Raw genomic sequence first — 22,275 nt, forward strand, 5'->3', positions numbered from 1 at the left:
TTATTGCATCTGCACCTAAGTTTGTACCTGGAGGGTGAAGTGACTTGATTGCTTGGAAAAGGGGCTCGTCCTAAATTCACTTAAGATACACGAGGCAGTGCCGGCATGCTTTAGAAGTTGAGTGAACAGAAACCCATTCAGCTCACATCCTGATGTCGCACGCTTTTTAAAATAAACAGAATCTCACTATTAGTGAGATTATTATGAGATCACTATTATGAACCTCTATATACCTAAATGATGATAATAAGAAAGTTATCCTTTAATAGCTTGTTAAATTACTCTCCCCCGTAATGTTCTCCAAGTTCCACACCCTGTTACAATGTAACCCACTTATCTCGTTTCCATGTAAACCGATGTGATAACACTTGTTGAATGTCGGTATATAAAAGCAAATAAATAAATAAATATCCAAGAGTGCCACCTGCAGTCCCTCAGTATTGACCAGTACTTAAGCCAAGGGTAGACATCATTCCCCTCTCCTAGGGCGAACCAGAAAACCCAGGATTGGATTCCTCTGAACTGAGACCTACAAAACTCCAGCACCAACATCATCCAGTCAACTGCTTAACTCAACCAACTTAACTGTTGCAATAGGTAAGGAAAACTCTTCAACATTGAGCAGATGAGTACCAGGAAAAATCAGTCTTTCGGCAGTAGCACCAGGGCGGGTCTCTGGACAGATCCCTGGTATTAAAGAAATGAAAATTAGCAGGTAAGAATCAATTTTCCATTCCTAAACAAACCCAGATCAGTCCAGACAAATGGGGTGTACCAAAGCAACCCTACACCAGGTGGGAATTTGAAAGACCCACTCTCAACACACTTTCACTGAAAGTCGCATCCTCCGGGGTCCGAACATCCAATCTGTAATACTTGGTGAATATATGAAGCAAGGACCATACTGCAGCTCTACATAGCTCTTGAGGAGAGATATGTAGAGCTGACACTCCACCCAAGAGGTTGCTTGAGCTGTAGTGGAATGCGCTGTAAAGCCACTCAGGACAACACGACCCTTACAAATATAGACTGAAGAGATAGCTTCTTTCAACCACCAGGCCAAAGTATCCTTTGAAGCTTCCCCCCCCCTTTCTTCGCTCCACTGAACACCAGAAAAAGATGGTCTGAACGTCTGAAAGAACTGGTGGCCTTCAAATAATTTATTTGTTATTTTTTATTATACCGAGTTTCATGATAGGAATCTGATAAATAATAAATAAATAATAAATAATAAAATAAATAATAAAATAAATAATAAAATAATGTAATAAATAAATAATAAAATAATGTAATAAAATAAAACATAATGTAAATGAAATAATGTAAGAGAGCATGCCGAACATTCAGAAGGTGAAGATCTCTACCCATCGCAGAATCATGAAACCACTCTGGAAACCCCGACAATTCCACTGACTGATTCACATGGAAAGCAGAAACAACTTTTGGCAATAAGGAAGGCACTGAACTCAAAGACACCTTGTCGTTAAAAATATGCAAGAAAGGGTTGCAGCAAAAAAAAGCCTGAAGCTCAGAGATATGTTTGGCTGAGCAAATTACCAATAGAAAAGCCATCTTTAACATGCAATCCTTCAAGGAGGCTCGACCTAAAGGCTCAAAGGGAGGCTCACAGAAAACCCTCAAGACGAAGTTGAGGTTCCAATCCGGATAGACCTAGTGAACTGGAGGTTTCAAATGCTTCACCCCCTTCAGGAAATGCATGACATTGGGATGAGAAGCCAAGGGCCTGCCCTGCTCCTTGCCCCGAGACAACCCAAGGCTGAAACCTAGACCCAAAGTGAGCCATAAGCCAAATCGTTGGATAAGCCCTGCTGCAGAAAAGAAAAAATATGCAGTACGGACGCCCGCAGAGGATCCAATAGCTGCTGCGCACACCAGGTCTCAAACACTTTCCAAACCCTGACATAAGCAGAGGACGAAGGACGCCTAGCCTGAAGAAGTGTAGAAATTACCAGCTCGGAATGTCCCTTCATATGCAATCTCCTCCTCTCAAAAGCCAAGCCACAAGACAAAAGCAAATCTCTTGATCCGAAAATATAGGACCTTGCCGCAACAACCCCCACAGATAAGCCGATTGCAGAGGACCGTTCGTTTTGGAGAATGTGAGGGTGACATCTTCTTAAGTTATCTGAGGTGTATCGAGGATGCTTTATTTCCCAGGCCTCTTTCCGTGCAAAAACTTCAAAGATCAAATTTCCTTCAATGTCAATACATCACCAGTGTCCAGTGCTGGTAGAGGCCCCTGCAAGCATGCTGCAGCACAGGAACTCTTACACATGCTCAGTAGATTATAATCAGAGAACTCTGCAGAGCTTGCAGTACAGTTGCGATACTGGACTCCATCACAGACATCACCCAGAGGTGATGTCTGTGATGGAGAAATGCTTAGAATGGAGATATAAAAACAGAACTAGTTTAAAGATTTTACCTGCTGCTTTCCAAAATTTTGCTTCTCAACTGTAAGGTCCAACTTCTCAATGATCTTCAGCACAGACTTTACAAGTTCATCATACAGCAAACGGCTCAGTGACTGCAGTGGCGAATCAATAATTGAAAATGCTTCATCTGTAAATATGGATTCCTACAGGGACAGAAAAAAAAATATTTTTTAAATGAATATTCTGTCACTAGCAAATTTTAACAGAGACGGGATACCAAAATGATGCAGATAAAGATTTAAAAAAAAAAAAAAAAAATATACACACACACACACATATATACACACACATGTACGCAGTCTAGATAGAGGAGAAAGAGCGATATGAAAGCAATATTCAAACACCTAAATCCTCAAAAATATAAAAAATGCACAGGAAAGGAAAACTGGTTCTTACCTGCTAATTTTCGTTCCTGGAATACCACAGATCAGTCCAGACTCCTGGGATTATGCCGCCCTTCCAGCAGATGGAGACAGAGAAAGCTCCACTGGCACATAACCTGGAGTGCTACCCGCAGTCTAGTATTGACCTGTACCCAAGCCAAGATTCGCCACATAACAAACCTAACGAAATGCTAACAATTTCCCACAGACGAGCAGGGGGGAAAAAAAGGTAAAACCCTGAATGAAAGAAAACTGTTTCATAACTCCTTGCTTTATAACTCCAATGTGAGATGCCTCTAGCATAACTAGATGCCGCTCTGCCGAAAGTCCCTGGTGGTCCAGCGGGGGTCCAGGGCTCGCAGACAAATCTTTAATAAAAAAGTAAAAATCTAACAAAACACCCCACCCTCCTGACGCCCCCCAAGACCTCCAAAATTAATTTACTACAACCCCCACCCTCCTGACCCCCCCCAAGACCTGCCAAAAGTCCCTGGTGGTCCAGCGGGGGTCCAGGAGCGGTCCGGGAGCGATCTCCTGGACGGACTGTCGGCTGCCAATAGTCAAAATGGCACCGACGGCCCTTTGCCCTCACTATGTCAATGGGGTCGACCAATGGCGGCGGTAGCCCCTGTAACATAGTAAGGGCAAAGGGCCGTCGGCTGCCAGTAATCAAAATGGCGTCAACGGCCCTTTACCCTTACTATGTCACAGGGGCTACCGCCGCCATTGGTCGACCCCAGTGACATAGTGAGGGCAAAGGGCCATCGGCGCCATTTTGACTATTGGCAGCCGACAGCCCAAGTCCAGGAGATCGCTCCCAGACCGCTCCTGGACCCCCGCTGGACCACCAGAGTCTTTTGGCAGGTCTTGGGGGGGGGGGGGGTCAGGAGGGTGGGGGGTTGTAGTAAATTAATTTTGGAGGTCTTGGGGGGCGTCAGGAGGGTGGGGTTTTTTTTTAGATTTTTACTTTTTTATTAAAGATTTGTCTGCGAGCCCTGGACCCCCGCTGGACCACCAGGGACTTTTGGCAGGTCTTGGGGGGGTCAGGAGGGTGGGGGGTTGTAGTAAATTAATTTGGCAGGTCTTGGGGGGAGTCAGGAGAGTAGGAGGTTGTAGTAAATTAATTTGGTAGGTCTTGTATGGCTCTCACGGAATTACATTTTAAAATATGTGGCATTCATGGCTCTCTCAACCAAAAAGGTTCCCGACCCCTGGTCTATTACATTCTTTAGACAGATATACTCAAATGATGCTGACTATTCTAAGGAGTGAAATAAAAACAGACAAAGCTTAAAAAAAACCCCCAAAAAAAACATTGGAGCTGTGGTCATGAAAACAGAGAATCAAGTATGTTATTAAAAAAAAGCTTACGAACAAGTGACAACAGGAGAAAGGTCACTATGTGAAGTAATCCAATTCTGCTAGAACACAGTAGGATAAAGAAAGGAAGGAAGAGGTTAATCACATGCCCTGATAGAAGCAAATAGTCTACAGACTGGAGAAGTAATTGAATGACTGGAGTTAACATATGATGTAACACATCCCAAGCCACAGACAAGTTGATTCTACAAGCTGCATTTTAAATTTATAATCAAAATATATACAAAAATAAACGGACAATGTTTAATTTGTAGAAATACTGGCAACTTATATTATCTCTGACATACTGGAATAGTGTACCTTCATTTTATCACAGTTCAGCAGATTTCTGAAAAGATCTAGATAATCCTTGTATGAGGGTACTTTCCATTTCCCTGTTTGGACCACTTCAGCTGCAGGTGGTTCCTCAGAATCAGGACTTCCTTTTCCATAACCCTCCTAGAAAAGATGAGAGATATTAATCAAAAAACACCAAAAACAATTTTAAAAAATACATATTGTGCAGCCAACTATCTCCAATCAGCCACACTTAAATGACTTAAATTACAGCTAAAAGAGGGGGATGCTGGGAGCAGTATGCAGATGAGCTTTCTACTGCATTTGTCGTGAGTACTAGCCAGTCCGGTTATCTTAGGGAAACCACCTTTCTAAGATGATCCACTTCTAACCAGCATTGCAGGAGTATGCAGACTTCCACTGGGAGATGAAGCTGAATCGAACAGTCCTGAGACTGTGGGATCCGAGACAGCAGCATGCACTGAAGAGGACGTATATGCACCCTCACCCACAGCACCACTTCCAGGGTTGCTGCCATCAATCCAAGCACCTGTAGATAGGACCACACTGTCGGGCATATTGTGTTCATCAATAGATGCACCTGTGCCATCAGCTTTTGAATATGACCATTCAGCAGGAACACCCTGCCCTGCTTTGTGTCAAACCAAACACAAATACTGTAGTGACTGAGATGGCTGAAGACTGCTCTTGGCCAGGTTCACCTCCCAACCTTGTGTTACACCCGGAGGTTCTCTTGGGCCCGAATCAGCCAGTCGTTTGAATATGGGTGGACCAGAATACCAAACTTCAACACTGCTGCCTCCACCATCATCACCTTGGAAAAGGTTCTGGGTGCTGTGGTCAAACCAAAAGGTAGTAATCGAAAATGATGATGATGCTCCAAAACCATGAAGTGCAGAAATAGTTGATTCTTTAGCCAGATGGAAATATGCAGGTACGCCTCTGACAAATCCAAGGATGCCAAACTCCCGACAGCACTGTCATTATTACTGGGCGCAAGGTTTGCATGCAAAAACGAGTCACTCAAATGACGGTTGATTCCCTTGAGATCCAGGATGGGGCAAAAGGAGCCCTCCTTCTTGGGCACAAAAAAATAAATGGAATATCGGCCCATATTTTCTTGAGACATGGGCATTGGGACCACAGCCCTTACACTGAGGAGTCCTGACAAAGTACACTCCACTGACTGCCTCTTCTGCAGAGAGACACCATGAATATGTCCCGAGGAATACTGCAAAACTCCAATGCATAGCCATCTCTTATCACCTCCAAGACCCACTGGTCCAACATGATTTCGACCCATCTTCGATAAAAAAGGCAACCCCCTATCTCCCATTCCTGGGAGTGAGTTGGCACACTTTCATTGGGAGGCTCAGGGGGCTCCACGCCCGAGCCTAAGCCCTGTCTGGGCTGCCTTGGGCAAAAGGACGGAGACCTACCTAAAGGTAGATCCTCTGAAAGGCTGCTCTCTGTAAGGTCGAAAACGTTTGGATCCTCTAGTACCACCTCCACTCATGCTAAAGCAGCTGAACTCACAAATGAAATCGCTGAGTTAAAATCACGCCAGGAAGAAGCTGTGTTAAAAATGGAAGACTTGGAAAATCGATCCTGGAGGGCGAACATCAGTATTCGGGGTCTCCCGAGATCCCTGCATATGCGGATGCCATGACGGTGGTGAGGAAAATTTGTCATGTATTGCTGACAGCATCCCCGGGGAAAAGTACAGAAGAGACAGCGTCAGTGGACGTTGTAATAGAGAGGGCTCATCGAGCATTGGGTACTACTCCCGGCAATACTCCTAAAGATATCATCGCTTGTATGCATAGTTTTCTAATACAAGAAGATATAATGTGCTGTGCTCACAGAGTCAGTCCATTGAGTTGGGAAGGGCACGAGTTGCAGATCTTTCAAGATTTGGTGCCTGCTACATTGCGCCGTCATAGAGCCCTACAATCTGTTACTCAGACACTCCGAGCGGAGCAAATTAAATATTGATGGATCTACCCCTGGGGTTTAACCTTTACAATTCAAGGAGTAACTTCACAAATCAAAACGCTGGAAGAAGCCATTCCTATTCTGCAAGCAGCAGGTATCACAATACCACGTGGGGAAGCTCAGGTGTCGAGATCCCATCTGCCAGCCGTCCCGAAATGGCAGCGAGTAGGGAAGGGGGGGCGTCGCCTCACCAGACAATCTACCAGCCATGATTCTTCCCTCTTGGGCAAACTGGCATGAGGCATGGACTCCATTTTCTCCATCCTGGAGAGGAAATGGCGAGGAAGTACCCTCATACATCATTTGAGTTCTACCCCAGCTCTCTGTTCAAGTTGTTCCTCACAGAAACCTGAGTATAATAGAGTGGTAGTGCTGGGGGTGACCCTGCGGGCTGAGAGACTCTGTTCAGTCAAGATAAGGTTGAAGAGTATAATGATTGAACTGCTGTTATGATAATGGTTTGTGGGTTTGAAGGTTACTGATATTCATTTTAGTGTTCTTAGCGTTGAAGTTGTGTATGGAACATGCTGATTGATCGTGGGGAGGGAGTGAGGGGCGATTTGCGCAGAACTGAAGTCTACCTTTAAGGTGGGCTGGGGGATGGAAGGGAGAGGGAAGATGCAGGATGGGGGGAGGGGGGGGGGGAAGAGGGTGGGGGGAGGAAACAAATGGGATGGGGCAGGGGTTGGGTAGGGTAGTGGAGCGGTCATTAATGATGGGGGTGCAAGGGGAAAGGCTTCCTCACAATGGAGTGAGGGAGAGGGAGCATGAGACTCATGGGTGAGATTACATGTAATTCACAGAATGTTAAAGGCCTGAATTCTCCTTATAAACGTCAAATGTTATTTAAAGAACTGCACAGATTAAAGGCCTCCATAGGCTTTATACAAGAGATGCACTTTAGAGGCAGAGATGAACACTTACTAAATTCCAAAAAATACCCCTTTCAGTATTTTGCTCCAGCCCCTAAGCATAAAAAAATATTGGGATGTAGGGATTCTGTTTGCGCAACACCTGGTGGTGCAAATACAGGCCCAATATCGGGACCGGAGGGCAGATTTTTGATCCTGCGGGTGCTATTAAACAATTCACCCCTAGTGTTAGTGTCTACTGTTCCCCTCTCCCTCCAGACTGAGATGATGCTGGAGGTGAACAAATGGTTGGAGGGCTACGTAGGGGATACTGTAGTCATCGTGGGAGATTTCAATGTTTCATTAGACCCAGGGAAAGACACCTCCAGTCAGACTAACAGGCCAAGGGAAACCCAGGAAAATATTAAAGCAGCTGCTGAAAGATAGTCACCTAGTAGACATCTGGCGGTTACGTTACCCCTACAGCCAGAACTATACCTATTTTTCACATTCATATAACTCATACACCCACATAGATCGGTTTTTAATTTCTAAAGATCTGGTGGCCAGAATGGGATCAGTAGACATTGAATGCATTACCTGGTCTGATCATGCCCCTATCCTTTGGATATTAGTAGGCCACGGCGGGGAGGAAGGACATAAATTTTGGAGATTAAATGACTACTTCTTGACCTTGCCAACCTATCAGCACAGGGTGGGAGAGGTCCTGGAAGATTACTTTGAGTTGAATGAGGGGCAGGTGGTGGGTCCAACATTGGCATGGGAAGGTATGAAGGTGGTTACTAGGGGGCATTTAATAAGTATGGGCACATACCATAAAAAACAAATCAATAAACGCAGGGAGACCCTACTGCTGGAACTCGCCCGGTTAGAAAGCAGACAAACAAAATCCAGGTTCTGTTAGGGTAGGACTCCTGAGTCGGAAGCGAGAAGAGATAGCAGCCCTAGACACTGCAGCGATAGCGCATCGGTTAGATCTTTTATATCAAAAATATTATGAGTTTGATAACAAAGATAACAGACTTTTAGCAAACCAGTTATTTATTTATTTATTTATTTAATTTCTTTTACTATACCGATTCTCAAGACTAGGTCTTATCGTACCGGTTTACAATGTAACTGAGGGGAAACAATTAACATCAAGGTAGAAAGTAAAGTTACATTAAACAGGGAGCGTAAAACCTGGGCAATGGAAGACAGTACAGAATTTAAACTAAGAAACAATTAGAGAGAGATAAATATATAATCAACAAAAACTATAAGATACGTAAACATAGATTTATCCTAGGCAGTTATTAGCATGGTATGTCCAGTGGGAGAAGGAAAGGGTGAGGTTGGGTGGGGGGGAAGGGGAGAGGGAAAAGAGGGGGGGGGGGTAGGGATTAAGGAGGGGTGGGAGAATGAGAGACAGTGATGGTTGAGGAGATCCTTCAGCGGTAGGCTTCTGCGAACAGCCAGGTTTTCAATTTCTTTCTGAATGTTGAATGGCATTGTTGCGCACTAGAAGCCTCAAGGCCATGATATATCATATTAAAGCCAGTTCAGGAGAATTGCTCACCGACCCGGGGGCTATCCGGACTAGGTTTCAAACATTTTATAGGAATCTATATACTCAGAGGTCAGGGCTCCCAGGGAGGATATTCAGGCCTACTGGGAGGGGATAGACCTGCCAACGATCTCCGATCAGGATCAATACATTTTGGGGAAACCCATCTCCGAATATGAGGTGGACTGGGTCATTAAGGACCTTAAATCTGGGAAGGCTCCCAGTCTGGATGGATATACCCCACGCTTTATAAAAAAATATCACCATATCCTCAGAGGCCCCATGCACAAATGTTTAATCAGATCCAGGATGGGGGGGGGGGGGGGGGTGGGGGGCAGTTATTACCGAATGGTAATGTGGCTGGGATAACTATTACCCAAGCCGGGAAAAGATCCTACCAATTGTGCATCTTTTAGGCCAATATCCCTGATCAGCATTGATTTGAAACTCTTAGCAAAAATTTTGGCTATCCGCTTGAGATGTAGAATTGAGGGGCTAATTCACACTGATCAAGCGGGTTTCATAACAGGGCGTACAACAGCAGATAATATTAGGAAACTAATTGACTTGATTTACAGTGTTCAGCGGACTGCACACCCAACAGTTTTTCTTACTATCGACGCCGAAAAGGCTTTCGACAGAGTATTTTGGCCCTTCTCATTTGTGGTTCTGGATAAAGTGGTCTCAGGGGCTCCTTTTCCACATGGGTGCGGGAACTTTATCAAGAGCCCCAAGCCTGTTTAAAAATTAGTCATAGAGGACATAATAGCTTGTTTTCATAGTTATCTTGTAAAAGAAGACCTGCTCCATTGTGCCCGCCAGGTGTCCCCATTTAGTTGGGAGGGACACGAGTTGCAGCTATTCACTGATTTGGCGCCGGCTACTTTACGACGTCGGAGAGAAATTCAGCTGCTCACCGCCCTTTTACGCAAAGAAAATTTTCGCTATCGTTGGATTTACCCGTGGGGGTTGGCCGTTACGATTAAAGGAATTACAATGCAGGTGAGAAATATGCAGGAGGCTATACCAGCCCTCCAGGCTGTGGGAATCGACATCTCTACCCTGGAACAGCCGCCGGTCAAGATATCAGTGCAGAATCAGCCCCAGTGGCAACGTGTGGGGAAAGGTGGAAGGCGTCTCACTCGGAATACGGTGGACTCGGACGATGTAGACAAGGGGAGACCCACCTGAGCTCTGGGACTTTGGAGTGCTGGGAGGTCATACAGAAATGTAGGGATGTTTCTCCACACACTGTGGGTCCAGGCTGCCTGTACTGTTCAGGTGTGTAAGTGATCAGTTTAACCAACACCTTCGGTGAATGTTTGTCGGAAAATCCAGGTTTTGAGTTCCTTTTTGAATGCTTTGATGTCGCTGAGTGTGCTTAAGTATTCTGGTAACGAGTTCCATGATTTCGGTCCTGCGATGGAGAAGGCTCTGTTCCTAGTGTTGGAAATAATACACTATTATGTGGCCGCTCAATTCCAATCGGTAATTGAATGCCATGACCCTACCTCGACCAAACAGTGGGTAGAGATAGAACAAACTTTGGTACACGACGTCCCATTGCACACCCTGTTTTGGTTGGAGGTCTATCGTTTATAGAGATGTTGGAAATCCAAACTGGTGCGGAGTAAACAATATTCGCCGCTTTCATCTATCCGTCATTTGAGACACTTTGTTGCTGGGAGATTAAATTCAGTATTTCTCCGATGGGAGAAACTGGGGCTTATTTGTCTGGGGCAGATAAGGCATAATGGAGTGATAGCATTTGATCAATTACAACGGATATTTGGCCTCCCTAATTCTGACTTTTTAGCATATGCCCAGCTGAAACACTATTAGTACCAAAGCAGTGGAGACAGATCTACAGCAGGGTCGTTCCCTTTTTGAAGGATACTGAATTTTGGCAGGTAAAGTTCAAAAGCATATATCAAAAATATATCAAATACTTATAGGTCAAGACTATATTCAAGGAACAGCTTGGGAATCAGACCTGGGGGTCAAGTGGGACAGGAGCCAACAGGAAGAATGTTTTCGAAGTCTGGGACAGGTTTCAATGTCAGCTGTCTTGATGGAAAATAGATACAAACTTTTAGATCGCTGGCATTGTTCTCCGACCTGTATAGCCAGATGGTCTCTGGACCGCCCACCTATGTGCTGGCAGCACTGCTCCCAAATAGGCTCTTTCTTTCATATGTGGTGGGGTTGTCCTCACATCCAGAGTTTCTGGAAGGCTTGTCAGGGGTGGCTGGAGAAAGTCCTGGGTGTTCCCGTCCCTTTGACAGCAGAGTTTTGGCTACAAGGGCTACAAGGGTGAGCTACAAGGGCTACAAGGGCTACAAGGGCTACAAGAGCTACAAGGGTGAGCAGCAAATACTGCTACAGTATGTGGCAAATGCAGCACTAGTGTTGGTGGTGGCTCAATGGAAGTCTAACACAACGCCGTCCCATACACAATTATTAGTAAAATTACAGCACTTACTGCTATTGTTTGTAAGGTTTTGGGTGGACCCTTGGACACTGTGGCTGCTGACCATGCCCACGGGGTGGGGGAAGTCCTGTGAGGGGCCACAGGTCAGGCTCAGCTTAGGACACACAACACAGATAGATCTTTTATTAACAGTATTGAGGAGCCACCAGAGGTGGCAGTAGTGAGCAGAGATGAAGCCTGGCTGGGCTTGTAGCCCCTCAGGGCTCTGGAACAGCGATCCCACAATGGCTGTGCTGTAGTGAAGAGAAACTGAGATAGTGAGCCTTGTTGGTTGAGTACTCACACAGTGGTTTCTCTCGGTAGGGAACACAGGAGCTGAAGTAAAGGCAGGCCCTTGAGGAGCGAGTACCTGGTTCCAGGGAACAGCTCTGAGAGAAGTAGTTGGAAGCTCACTGATGGTGTAGGCAGTGGTATCTTCCAGGCAGAAGTGAAGTCCGGGAACATGGGCCCTCGAGGAGCGAGTACCGGTTCCAGACAGCGACCTGAAAGAGAAGAGAGAAGGCCCCCGAGGAGCGGGTACCCCAAATAGAGCAAGTCCAATAATGGAGAGGCAGAGTAGCTAGGTACGGAGGGCGAATCCCATCTGAAAGGAGTTCACCAGTAAGAATACCTGTTGCTAACTCGATTAGCTAGCAGTAGTGTAGGCCTTTTGTATCCGGGATGCGTGACGTCATCACAGGGGGACGCCCCTGAGGTTCGCGCCAAAGAAAGTATTTGAATCAGGGCCGCACAGCGCATGCGCCCTAAGGCAGCTGGACAGCATGGCAGGAGGCAGGGCCCAAGCTGGACCGGGGACGCCGGAGAGGACGGCAGGCAGACGCCATGGCAGCCAAACGTCCGTCAACCGCAGGAGGAGTTGCCAGAGAGGTAAGAAGGGCGGAGTGGAGACGCCGGGCAGCGACAGTCGTAACACTTACAGAGGCTGGAAAAACTGACGGCAATCAGAAGGGACACCTTTTCTAAATATCGCAGAGTATGGTATCAGATTACCCTCTATCTCCAAGCATAAAGAGGAATTGGAACACTAGGAGGGTCCACATGGGGGGAGGGAAGTAGGGTGGGATAGGGGGATGGGATGGCGTTGATCCATGTAAAAGACAAATAAGGATGTTTGTTCCTGCAGTCAATATTTCATCGGTAGCATGTATTACTATACTGCCTCATATTTGTCATTCTGCATGTGATAATTCTACTTGTTGACAATGTATTATTAATGTGGTTATATATTAATAAAAAATTGTCAATTATAATTAAAAAAATATATATATTTGATATTTTGCCTTTAATATACATACTTGCTTGTGCTACAATACTTAAATATGGAGACATGCTCAAGAAATAACTTGCCTTTCCAAGAGCGACTGGCTTAGAACAGACTCTGATTACTCCTTGATGCACTGAAAGACAGAATTATTTTGAAAAAAATATATTAAAAGCAGTATCAAACAATTCAAACATTTTTGGCCATATATGCATAGTGCTCCACACTCATTCATAATAGTGTTTAATAGTTTCCAATGAAAGACAAAAAAAAGTCAACACTAAACTCACCCACAGTGCTAATGAAATTCCAGAGAACTGGCCCTTTTCCTGCCAAAGCTAGGAACACCTTTATGATGGACCTGCAACAAGTTGACTGCATTTTTGCGCTGTATTGTGAAAAACTGTCTATCTGCACTACCAGGAGACGTTCAAGAACAGGTGTATACACTTCAGGGATCTGTAATAGAATTAAAACAGATATCCAATTAGATCCAGAAAGTCAGAAAACAAGCTTTCAAATACCTTAATATGTTTTCATACTTCAAACCACAGGAGAAAAAAAACAAACAAACCAGAATTGCATACCTCTAGGAGACCTTCTATGAAGGAAAGAATTCCTGTTAAAGGAGGAAATTATTTTTAAAATGTTACCAAATAAATCCATCCTTTTCTTACCTTTGTGCATTTTCTATGGTGTCGATACATTAAAAGATGATACACATGGTCATCATTTGACTAAACTCATTGTACCTTAATTGTGCCATGTTACATAAGAACATGCCATACTGGGTCAGACCAAGGGTCCAGCAAGCCCAGCATCCTGTTTCCAAAGTGGCCAATCCAGGCCATAAGAAACCTGGCAAGTACCCAAAAACTAAGTCTATTTCATGTTACCGTTGCTAGTAATAGCAGTGGCTATTTTCTAAGTCATCTTAATTAATAGCAGGTAATGGACTTCTCCTCCAAGAACTTATCCAATCCTTTTTTAATCACAGATATATTAACTGCACTAACCACATCCTCCGACAACAAATTCCAGAGTTTAATTGTGCACTGAGTGAAAAAGAACTTTCTCAGATTAGTTTTAAAATGTGCCACATGCTAACTTCATGGAGTGCCCCGTAGTCTTTCTATTATCCGAAGAGTATTCACATCTACCCGTTCTAGACCTCTCATGATTTTAAACACCTCTATCATATCCCCACCTCAGCTGTCTCTTCTCCAAGCTGAAAAGTCCTAACCTCTTTAGCCTTTCCTCATAGGGGAGCTGTTCCATTCCCTTTATCATTTTGGTCGCCCTTCTCTGTACCTTCTCCATCGCAATTATATCTTTTTTGAGATGCGGCGACCAGAATTGTACAAAGTATTCAAGGCGCGGTCTCACCATGGAGTGATACAGAGGCATTATGACATTTTCCGTTTTATTCACCATTCCCTTTCTAATAATTCCCAACATTCTGTTTGCTTTTTTGACTGCCGCAGCACACTGAACCGATGATTTCAATGTGTTATCCACTATGACGCCTGGATCTCTTTCGTGGGTGGTAGCACCTAATATAGAACCTAACATGGTTTAACTATAGCATGGGTTATTTTTCCCTATATGCATCACCTTGCACTTATCCACATTAAATTTAATCTGCCATTTCGATGCCCAATTTTCCAGTCTCACAAGGTCTTCCTGCAATTTATCATAATCTGCTTGTGATTTAATTATTCTGAATAATTTTGTATCACCTGCAAATTTGATTATCTCACTCGTCGTATTTCTTTCCAGATCATTTATAACTATACAAGCCGTTAAGCCCGTCACAACGGGCTACGTTACATTTTTGTTTTCGGTCCATTTTCGAACACAGCACCCTCCTACACTTTTTCTCCCTCATTCCCCCTTCCCCTCAGTCACTCACCCCCTTTCCACCCCTCAGTCTTACTCACCCTCTGTCTCCCACTGCCTCCTTCCCCTCACTCTCACCTCCCTCCCCTTCCCTCAGTCACTCCCACCTCTCTCCCCTTCCCTCAGTCACTCCCCACCCTCTCTCAATCCCATCCCATCTCCCTCAGCCCTCCTCCACTCCCTTTTTCTCTGCTCCACAACTTCTTACCCTTCCACTTACTCACTCTTCCCCACCCCCTACCTCCCTCCCTCTCAGTCCCTCCCCCTCCCTCCGTTCCCCCCTCCCCCAGTCCCTCCCTCCCTCCCTCTCGCTACTGGCCGCCGCCGCTCGTCGTCATTCGCCGCCGCCACTCGACGCCGCCGCTGCCACCCGCCACCGCCATGTTTTTTTTTTTTCTGACGCTGGCTGAGACCGACGTCCTTGCCCGCACATGCGCAGTAGAGCTGTGCTCTACTGCGCATTTGCGGGCCGGTCATGGCCCATTTATAAGGTAGATTGAAAAGTAAGGGTCCCAATACAGATCCCTGAGGCACTCCACTGCCCACTCCCTTCCACTGAGAAAATTGTCCATTTAATCCTACTCTCTGTTTCCTGTCTTTTAGCCAGTTTGTAATCCACGAAAGGACATCGCCACCTATCCCATGACTTTTTACTTTTCCTAGAAGCCTCTCATGAGGAACTTTGTCAAACGCCTTCTGAAAATCCAAATATACTACATCTACTGGTTCACCTTTATCCGCATGTTTATTAACTCCTTCAAAAAAGTGAAGCAGATTTGTGAGGCAAGACTTGCCTTGGGTAAAGCCATGCTGACTTTGTTCCATTAAACCATGTCTTTCTATATGTTCTGTGATTTTGATGTTTAGAACACTTTCCACTATTTTTCCTGGCACTGAAGTCAGGCTAACCAGTCTGTAGTTTCCTGGATCGCCCCTAGAGCCCTTTTTAAATATTGGGGTTACATTCGCTATCCTCCAGTCTTCAGATACAATGGATGATTTTAATGATAGGTTACAAATTTTTACTAATAGGTCTGAAATTTCATTTTTTAGTTCCTTCAGAACTCTGGGGTGTATACCATCCGGTCCAGGTGATTTACTACTCTTCAGTTTGTCACTCAGGCTTACCACATCTTCTAGGTTCACCGTGATTTGATTCAGTCCATCTGAATCATTACCCTCCAGTACGGGTATCTCCCCAAAATCCTCTTCAGTAAACACCGAAGCAAATAAATCATTTAATCTTTCCGCGATGGCCTTATCTTCTCTAAATGCCCTTTTAACCCCTCGATCATCTAACGGTCCAACTGACTCCCTCACAGGCTCTCTGCTTCGGATATATTTAAAAGTTTTTACTGTGAGTTTTTGCCTCTTCAGCCAACTTCTTTTCAAATTCTCTCTTAGCCTGTCTTATCAATGTCTTACATTTAACTTGCCAACGCTTTTGCATTATCATATTTTCTTCTGTTAGATCCTTCTTCCAATTTTTGAATGAAGATCTTTTGGCTAAAATAGCTTCTTTCACCTCCCCTTTTAACCATGCCGGTAATTGTTTTGCCTTCTTTCCACCTTTTTTAATGTGTGGAATACATCTGGACTGTGCTTCTAGGATGGTATTTATTTATTTATTTATTTATTTTTAACAATGACCACGCCTCTTGCACACTTTTTACCTTTGTAGCTGCTCCTTTCAGTTTTTTCCTAACAATTTTTCTCATTTTATCAAAGTTTCCCTTTTGAAAGTTTAGCACGAGAGCCGTGGATTTGCTTACTGTCCCCCTTCCAGTCATTAATTCAAATTTGATCATATTATTTATTTATTTAATATGTTTTGTATGCCGTCATTCGGTTTCGCCATCATAATGGTTATGATAACAATTGCCAAGCGGCCCTACCACCTCTCTCACCAAATCCTGTGCTCCACTGAGAATTAGATCTAAAATTGCTCCCTCTCTTGTCGGTTCCTGAACCAATTGTTCCATAAAATGTCATTTATTCCATCCAAGAACTTTATATCTCTAGCATCTACCAATGATACATTTACCCAGACAATATTGGGGTAATTGAAGTCTCCCATTATTACCGTACAACCAATTTGGTTAGCTTCCCTAATTTCTCTTAGCATTTCACTGTCAGTCTCACCATCTTGACCAGGTGGACGGTGGTATTCTCCTATCACTATAGTCTTCCCCAACACACAAGGGATTTCTACCCATAAAGATTCAATTGTGCTTTTAGTTTCATGCAGGATGTTTATCCTGTTGGACTCTATGCCATCCCGGACATAAAACGCCACACCGCCTCTCGGTTGCTCCTCTCTGTCATTGCGATATAATTTGTACCCCGGTATAGCACTGTCCCATTGGTTGCCCTCCTTCCACCATGTCTCAGATGTCAATTAAGTCTATGTCATCATTCACTGCTATACATTCTAATTCTCCCATCTTACTTTTTAGACTTCTGGCATTAACATAGAAACATTTCAAAGTTTGTTTTTTATTTGTATTTTCATTCTGCTTTTTAATTAATAGGGATAAGTTAGAATTTTTTTTAGCTCAGATGAGTTTTTAGTTACAGGCACTTGGACTACTTTTCTTATTATTGGAACCTCACCGTCAGTATGCCCTAATTCTAATGCATCATTAGTATCCTTTGAAGATACCTCTCTCCGAAGCATATGCTGCTGAGCGACTGTCGGCTTTCCCCTTTGTTCTAGTTTAAAAGCTGTTCTATCTCCTTTTTAGCGCCAGCAGTCTGGTTCCACCCTGGTTAAGGTGGAGCCCATCCCTTCGGAAGGGACTCCCCCCTTCCCCAAAACATTCCCCAGTTCCTAACAAAACTGAATCCCTCTTCCTTGCACCATCATCTCATCCACGCATTGAAACTCCGGAGCTCTGCCTGCACCTGGTGATCTGCACGTGGAACAGGGAGCATTTCAGAGAATGCTACCCTGGAGGTTCTGGATTTAAGCTTTCTACCTAAGAGCCTAAATTTGGCTTCCAGAACCTCCCCTCCCACATTTTCCTATGTCATTGGTGCCCACATGTACCATGAAAGCCGGCTCCTCCCCAGCACTGTCTAAAATCCTATCTAGGTGACGCGTGAGGTCTGCCACCTTCGCATGTTTCAGTATGTACTAAAATCTTATATGCAAAAATAAAGAGCCAAAATCTGAGGCGGTCAATATTTAAAAAGCGATTATGCCTTAAGTAAATTGTTTTGCATCTTATTTAAGTTTGTGAGCAAAATATTGAGGACCTGCATATATATACATTAATATGTATTTATAGGAATTTTTCCTGAATGTGGTCAAGGACCATGTTCTGGTAACAGATTACGCACATATCACTGAAAAAAAGACCATCAAGGTGATGAAACGAACTTTGCTAAAACAATGGCAATTTAATTCAACATATTGAGATCTGCAGGACACAGCACAGAGAAACTGTCCTCAAATGCAATAAATAAGGCAATTCAAACTGAATTTATTTATTTAAGAGTTTTTATATACCGTCATTAAGTTATTTACCATCATAACGGTTTACAACAGGGCACCTATATCAAAGAAAAATGTAGATCATAATTTACATAGGTGGTGCCATTAATATTCGGTAACAAATAATATTATGAATAATATGGTATATGATAAGGAGTTTACATTTAAAGAAATTCACATGGGGAATTGAGTTTAGTATCAATTCATCCTGATGGTTGGCTACAGTTAAAAATAGGAAATTAAGCGCTGTGTGCTCTATGTCGCTTATCCTTATTTAATTGCCTGTGTCATTCTCTTTCTTGAAAGCTTGATTGAAAAGCCAGGTTTTCAGTTGTGTTTTGAAAAGTTTATGATTACTCTGAAGTCTTATGTCAAGGGGCATGGAGTTCCATAATGTGGGGCCGGCTAGAGATAGTGCACGTTCTCTAACTTGGGTAAGTCTTGCTGTTTTCACAGATGGATTGGTTAAAAGTGCTTTGTTTGCTGATCTTAAATTTCTGTGTGGAACGTGTACTCTAAGTGCTGTGTTCAGCCACTCTGCTTTTTCGTCATGGATCAGTTTGTGTATTAAGCACAGTGCTTTGAACTGTATTCTTTGTTCTATGGGTAGCCAATGTAGGGAGGCAAGTGTATCTGTTATGTGATCTCTTTTGCTTTTTCCAGTGAGAATTCGAGTTGCAGCATTTTGTAAAATTTGCAGTGGTCTTACTGTAGTGTAGGGTAGGCCAAGTAGTAAGGCATTACAAGGCTTGCGAATATCAGTGATTGAAGTACAGTACGAAGTTTGGCAGAGCTAGTAATGGTTTAAGTTTTCTGAGTATCATGAGTTTAGCATACCCTTCTTTTACCTTTATTCATGTGTGTTGTTTTAGGTTTAGTTCAGTGTCAATTATTACTCCTAGATTGCGAACTTTCTCGGCTAAATCAATTTGTTGGTTGTTTTTGAGAATTATTGGAGTTTGTGTGATCTTCATGCTTTTCCTTTCTAAGTGTATGAATTCGGTTTTGTCTATGTTGATTATCAGCTCCATTTGGTTTAGTAGTTGCTTTATTATGTCCAGATACATCATGGCTAAACCTATTGTTTTTTCAATAGTTTCATCTATAGGTAAGATTAAATGGATGTCATCAGCATAGATGTAGTGTATGATTCCAAGTCCGGCGAGGAGATGGCATAGTGGAAGTAGATATATATTAAACAGCGTAGCAGATCGTGCTGATCCTTGTGGGACTCCTGTTTTTAGGGTGATCTTTTCGGATAGAGTGTTTTTAATTTGAACCTGAAAAGTTCTGTTCTTTAGAAATGATCTGAACCATGTGATTGTTTTGTCTTGTAGTCCTATTTCTTCGAGCCTTTTAATTAGTATTTTGTGGTTAACAGTGTCAAATGCTGCTGATAAATCTAGTAATATCAGAATATACTGTTTTCTGCTGTCAAAACCTCTTATTATCTGTTAGTGCGAGTAGGAGTGTTTCAGTGCTATAGTGCTTATGGAAGCCGTGCTGTGAAGAGTAAAGGATGTTGTTATTATCTAAGTGCTCTGCTAGTTGTTTTTGTACTGTTTTTTCAATTTTTAGCCATTAGAGGTAAGTTTGATACTGGTCTGTAGTTTGCTAGAATTAGGGGGTCCATGTTTTTCTTCTTAAGTATTGGTTTGATGATTGCTCCTTTCAGTGTGTCTGGTAGTAACCCTTCTTCTAGGGAGTAGTTTATAATTTTTGTAAACATTGGAGCAATGATTTCCACTACGGGTAGTGAATCTACTTGGTGAGGGGCGGGATTTAGTTGTTTGATCATGTTCTCGACCTGGTTGTTGGTTATTTCGTCGAATTTGGACCATAGTGTTACGTCTCTCTTACACATTTTAATTTCTTGTTTGGGTGTCAGATATTTTGGTCCGCAGGTTCTCAATGTTATCATTAAAACATCTAGCTATTTCATTGCATCTATTTTCGGGTAAATTATCCAGTGAGTTTGAAAATTATCCGGTGAGTTTGAAAATAAAAAAAAGTTGCATTTGCAGATCCCTCTCCAACATCACTTCCCAAATCTACAGATTTGAGAGGGCTTGGCTTAGTAGTTAAAGTAATGGCCTATGAACCAGGAGACCAAGGTTCAAATCCTGCTTCTCCAACTGACACTCCTGGTCAAGTCATATTTCCTGTTGTTTCATGTACCTATTTAGATAGTAAACTCTTTCGGAAAGAGACCTGTTGTATCTATATGCAATTGTTTTTAAAGCATCCTAACATTAAGGCACTATATAAATGCAAACATTAAATATTGGAGCTAGGATCAATACGCTTTAATATGCATGTAGCCTAGACCTCATCCCTCCCAATCTGTGGCATAAACAAACACAAAAGACTGCACACCCTGAAGGAGGGCAGAGCCACTTCAACCAGAGCAGGATATTTGGAACTAACATACATATATACATGTTAATTAACTGTCAAAGGACATCAGATATTTGCATTAAAGTATGGTCTGCTACTACACAAGTAAACAGGGCATGCAAAAGAATACTTTTATTTTTTATTAATGAAGTCTACCAAAACAATTAAGTCTCAACATGCTACCACTATACATTTTTCGCAATGTTCAATGCAAACCTAAACCCTAGGCCAAGGAAGACCTCAGCCATCAGGAATTATGGGTTGGTCGGAAAGGTGCTAATTTATTCACACCTTAATTTTGGATCTCCAGTATCCCTCTGATCATTTTCTCTAGTCACTCAAACTGTGCTGATGCTCACAGCATAAAATGTATTAATTACGTTTTTTCAGGGTTTCACTTACCGTATCCATGTGACTTATAACAGATGCAATTGACTGGAGAAAATGTGGTAGCTGATACACATTGTCATCTTCTGTGTCAGCCTCAGTAAGATACATTTGTTTGCAGCGCTGAATAAGCTCAATATACATGAAATCAACATCCTTTGCATTTATAGCTTTACAGGGCTACAATGAAACAAACAAAAAAAAAATTTAGCAGCAAGATTATTATACTAGAACAGGAACATATATACACGTTGTGGAAAGAGCATGATCACCTGTAGGATATCACTCCATATCCTCCTCCACTGTACTCCACCACCTTGGGTAGATGAACATTTAGTTCATACACAGAACCCCTCCCTTCCTATACCATAAAACTTAATAATCTAAATAATTACTAACACTATTGTGGCAGTTGCCCAAACCAGGGCCTTAAGATCCCCCTGGTTCTTTAGCCTAGACAGACAGATCGGGCTATATGAGGGATGGCATTTCTGCTGTGACTGTTATTACTGTACTTCAGCCTGCCAGACTCACAGCTAGCTTAATTCTATCACCACAGTCTACATCTAAACCTAATTCTTGCTTCCCTATATAAGCTCAGAAGGCGTCTCCAAGTTAATTGTTTTCTTCTTGACTACATCTATTTTTTTTAAAGTGTCTATCCTGCACTGTCCATAGTTTTTGTCAGATAATAAAGCATAAGATCAATGATAAACATCACAGCACCAAATAAACAAAGCTGACATCAATATTACAGTTTGTGTTGCCTATCTTAAACCCTCAAACCACAATTAGGACGGATACAGTGACCAAGTGGAATTGTCAAGGATTCCATACTACCTACACCTCAACTGTTCTGAAAAGGAAAGAATTATACCTTTAAAAGTTTCTAAAACTAATTAACGAGGTTTCGGCTCTATGAGCATTGGACAGGGAATGCCATAGGCAGGAGCCAGCTACACACAATACGTGACCACAGGATTTGGCAAGACAGATTTACTTTACAGAGGAAACATCTAAAAAGGTTCTGAAGAGATAACCTTAGTGTATGGGATGGACAATATTGGATGAATTTTCAAAGTGATATGCATGCCAAATCCAGGAGATGCATGTCCATCTAGCACATGTGCACGGCCACTTGATTTTATAAACCTACCACATACGCACACAAATACTGATGAATGCACATCTCACATCGGTGGAAAAAGGGGTGGAATGTTAACAGGGCATGGCCGTTCCAGGGTAGGGACAAGAGATATGCACACATATAGCTACACACATGGGCGTGTGTCCGGGTACATTTCAGTGCAAAGTTACTTCTGTTATAGATGAGGTGTAAGTCGTAATAAAATTATATTTATCCATATATGAACTGCCTGAGGAGTCTGCCTCAACTGGGGGAAATGCAGGCTAAA

The 22,275-nt window shown here is 43.0% G+C and overlaps 1 protein-coding gene across 2 annotated transcripts in view; it reads right to left on the reverse strand.

Moving 5' to 3' along the window:
* PRKDC (protein kinase, DNA-activated, catalytic subunit) overlaps positions 1–22,275 on the reverse strand; it is a 683,602-nt gene that overhangs the window by 551,433 nt on the left and 109,894 nt on the right. For both annotated transcript variants that reach the window (XM_029591248.1, XM_029591249.1), the window contains exons 12-16: positions 20,876–21,040; positions 12,972–13,140; positions 12,768–12,817; positions 4,520–4,657; positions 2,447–2,599 (exon numbers count right to left, since the gene is read on the reverse strand). In XM_029591248.1, coding sequence (XP_029447108.1) covers positions 2,447–2,599; positions 4,520–4,657; positions 12,768–12,817; positions 12,972–13,140; positions 20,876–21,040 — 675 coding nt within the window. The remainder of the gene's footprint in view (positions 1–2,446; positions 2,600–4,519; positions 4,658–12,767; positions 12,818–12,971; positions 13,141–20,875; positions 21,041–22,275) is intronic.

This window comes from Rhinatrema bivittatum, chromosome 2, assembly GCF_901001135.1.
Source record: "Rhinatrema bivittatum chromosome 2, aRhiBiv1.1, whole genome shotgun sequence".
Lineage (NCBI taxonomy): Eukaryota > Metazoa > Chordata > Amphibia > Gymnophiona > Rhinatrematidae > Rhinatrema > Rhinatrema bivittatum.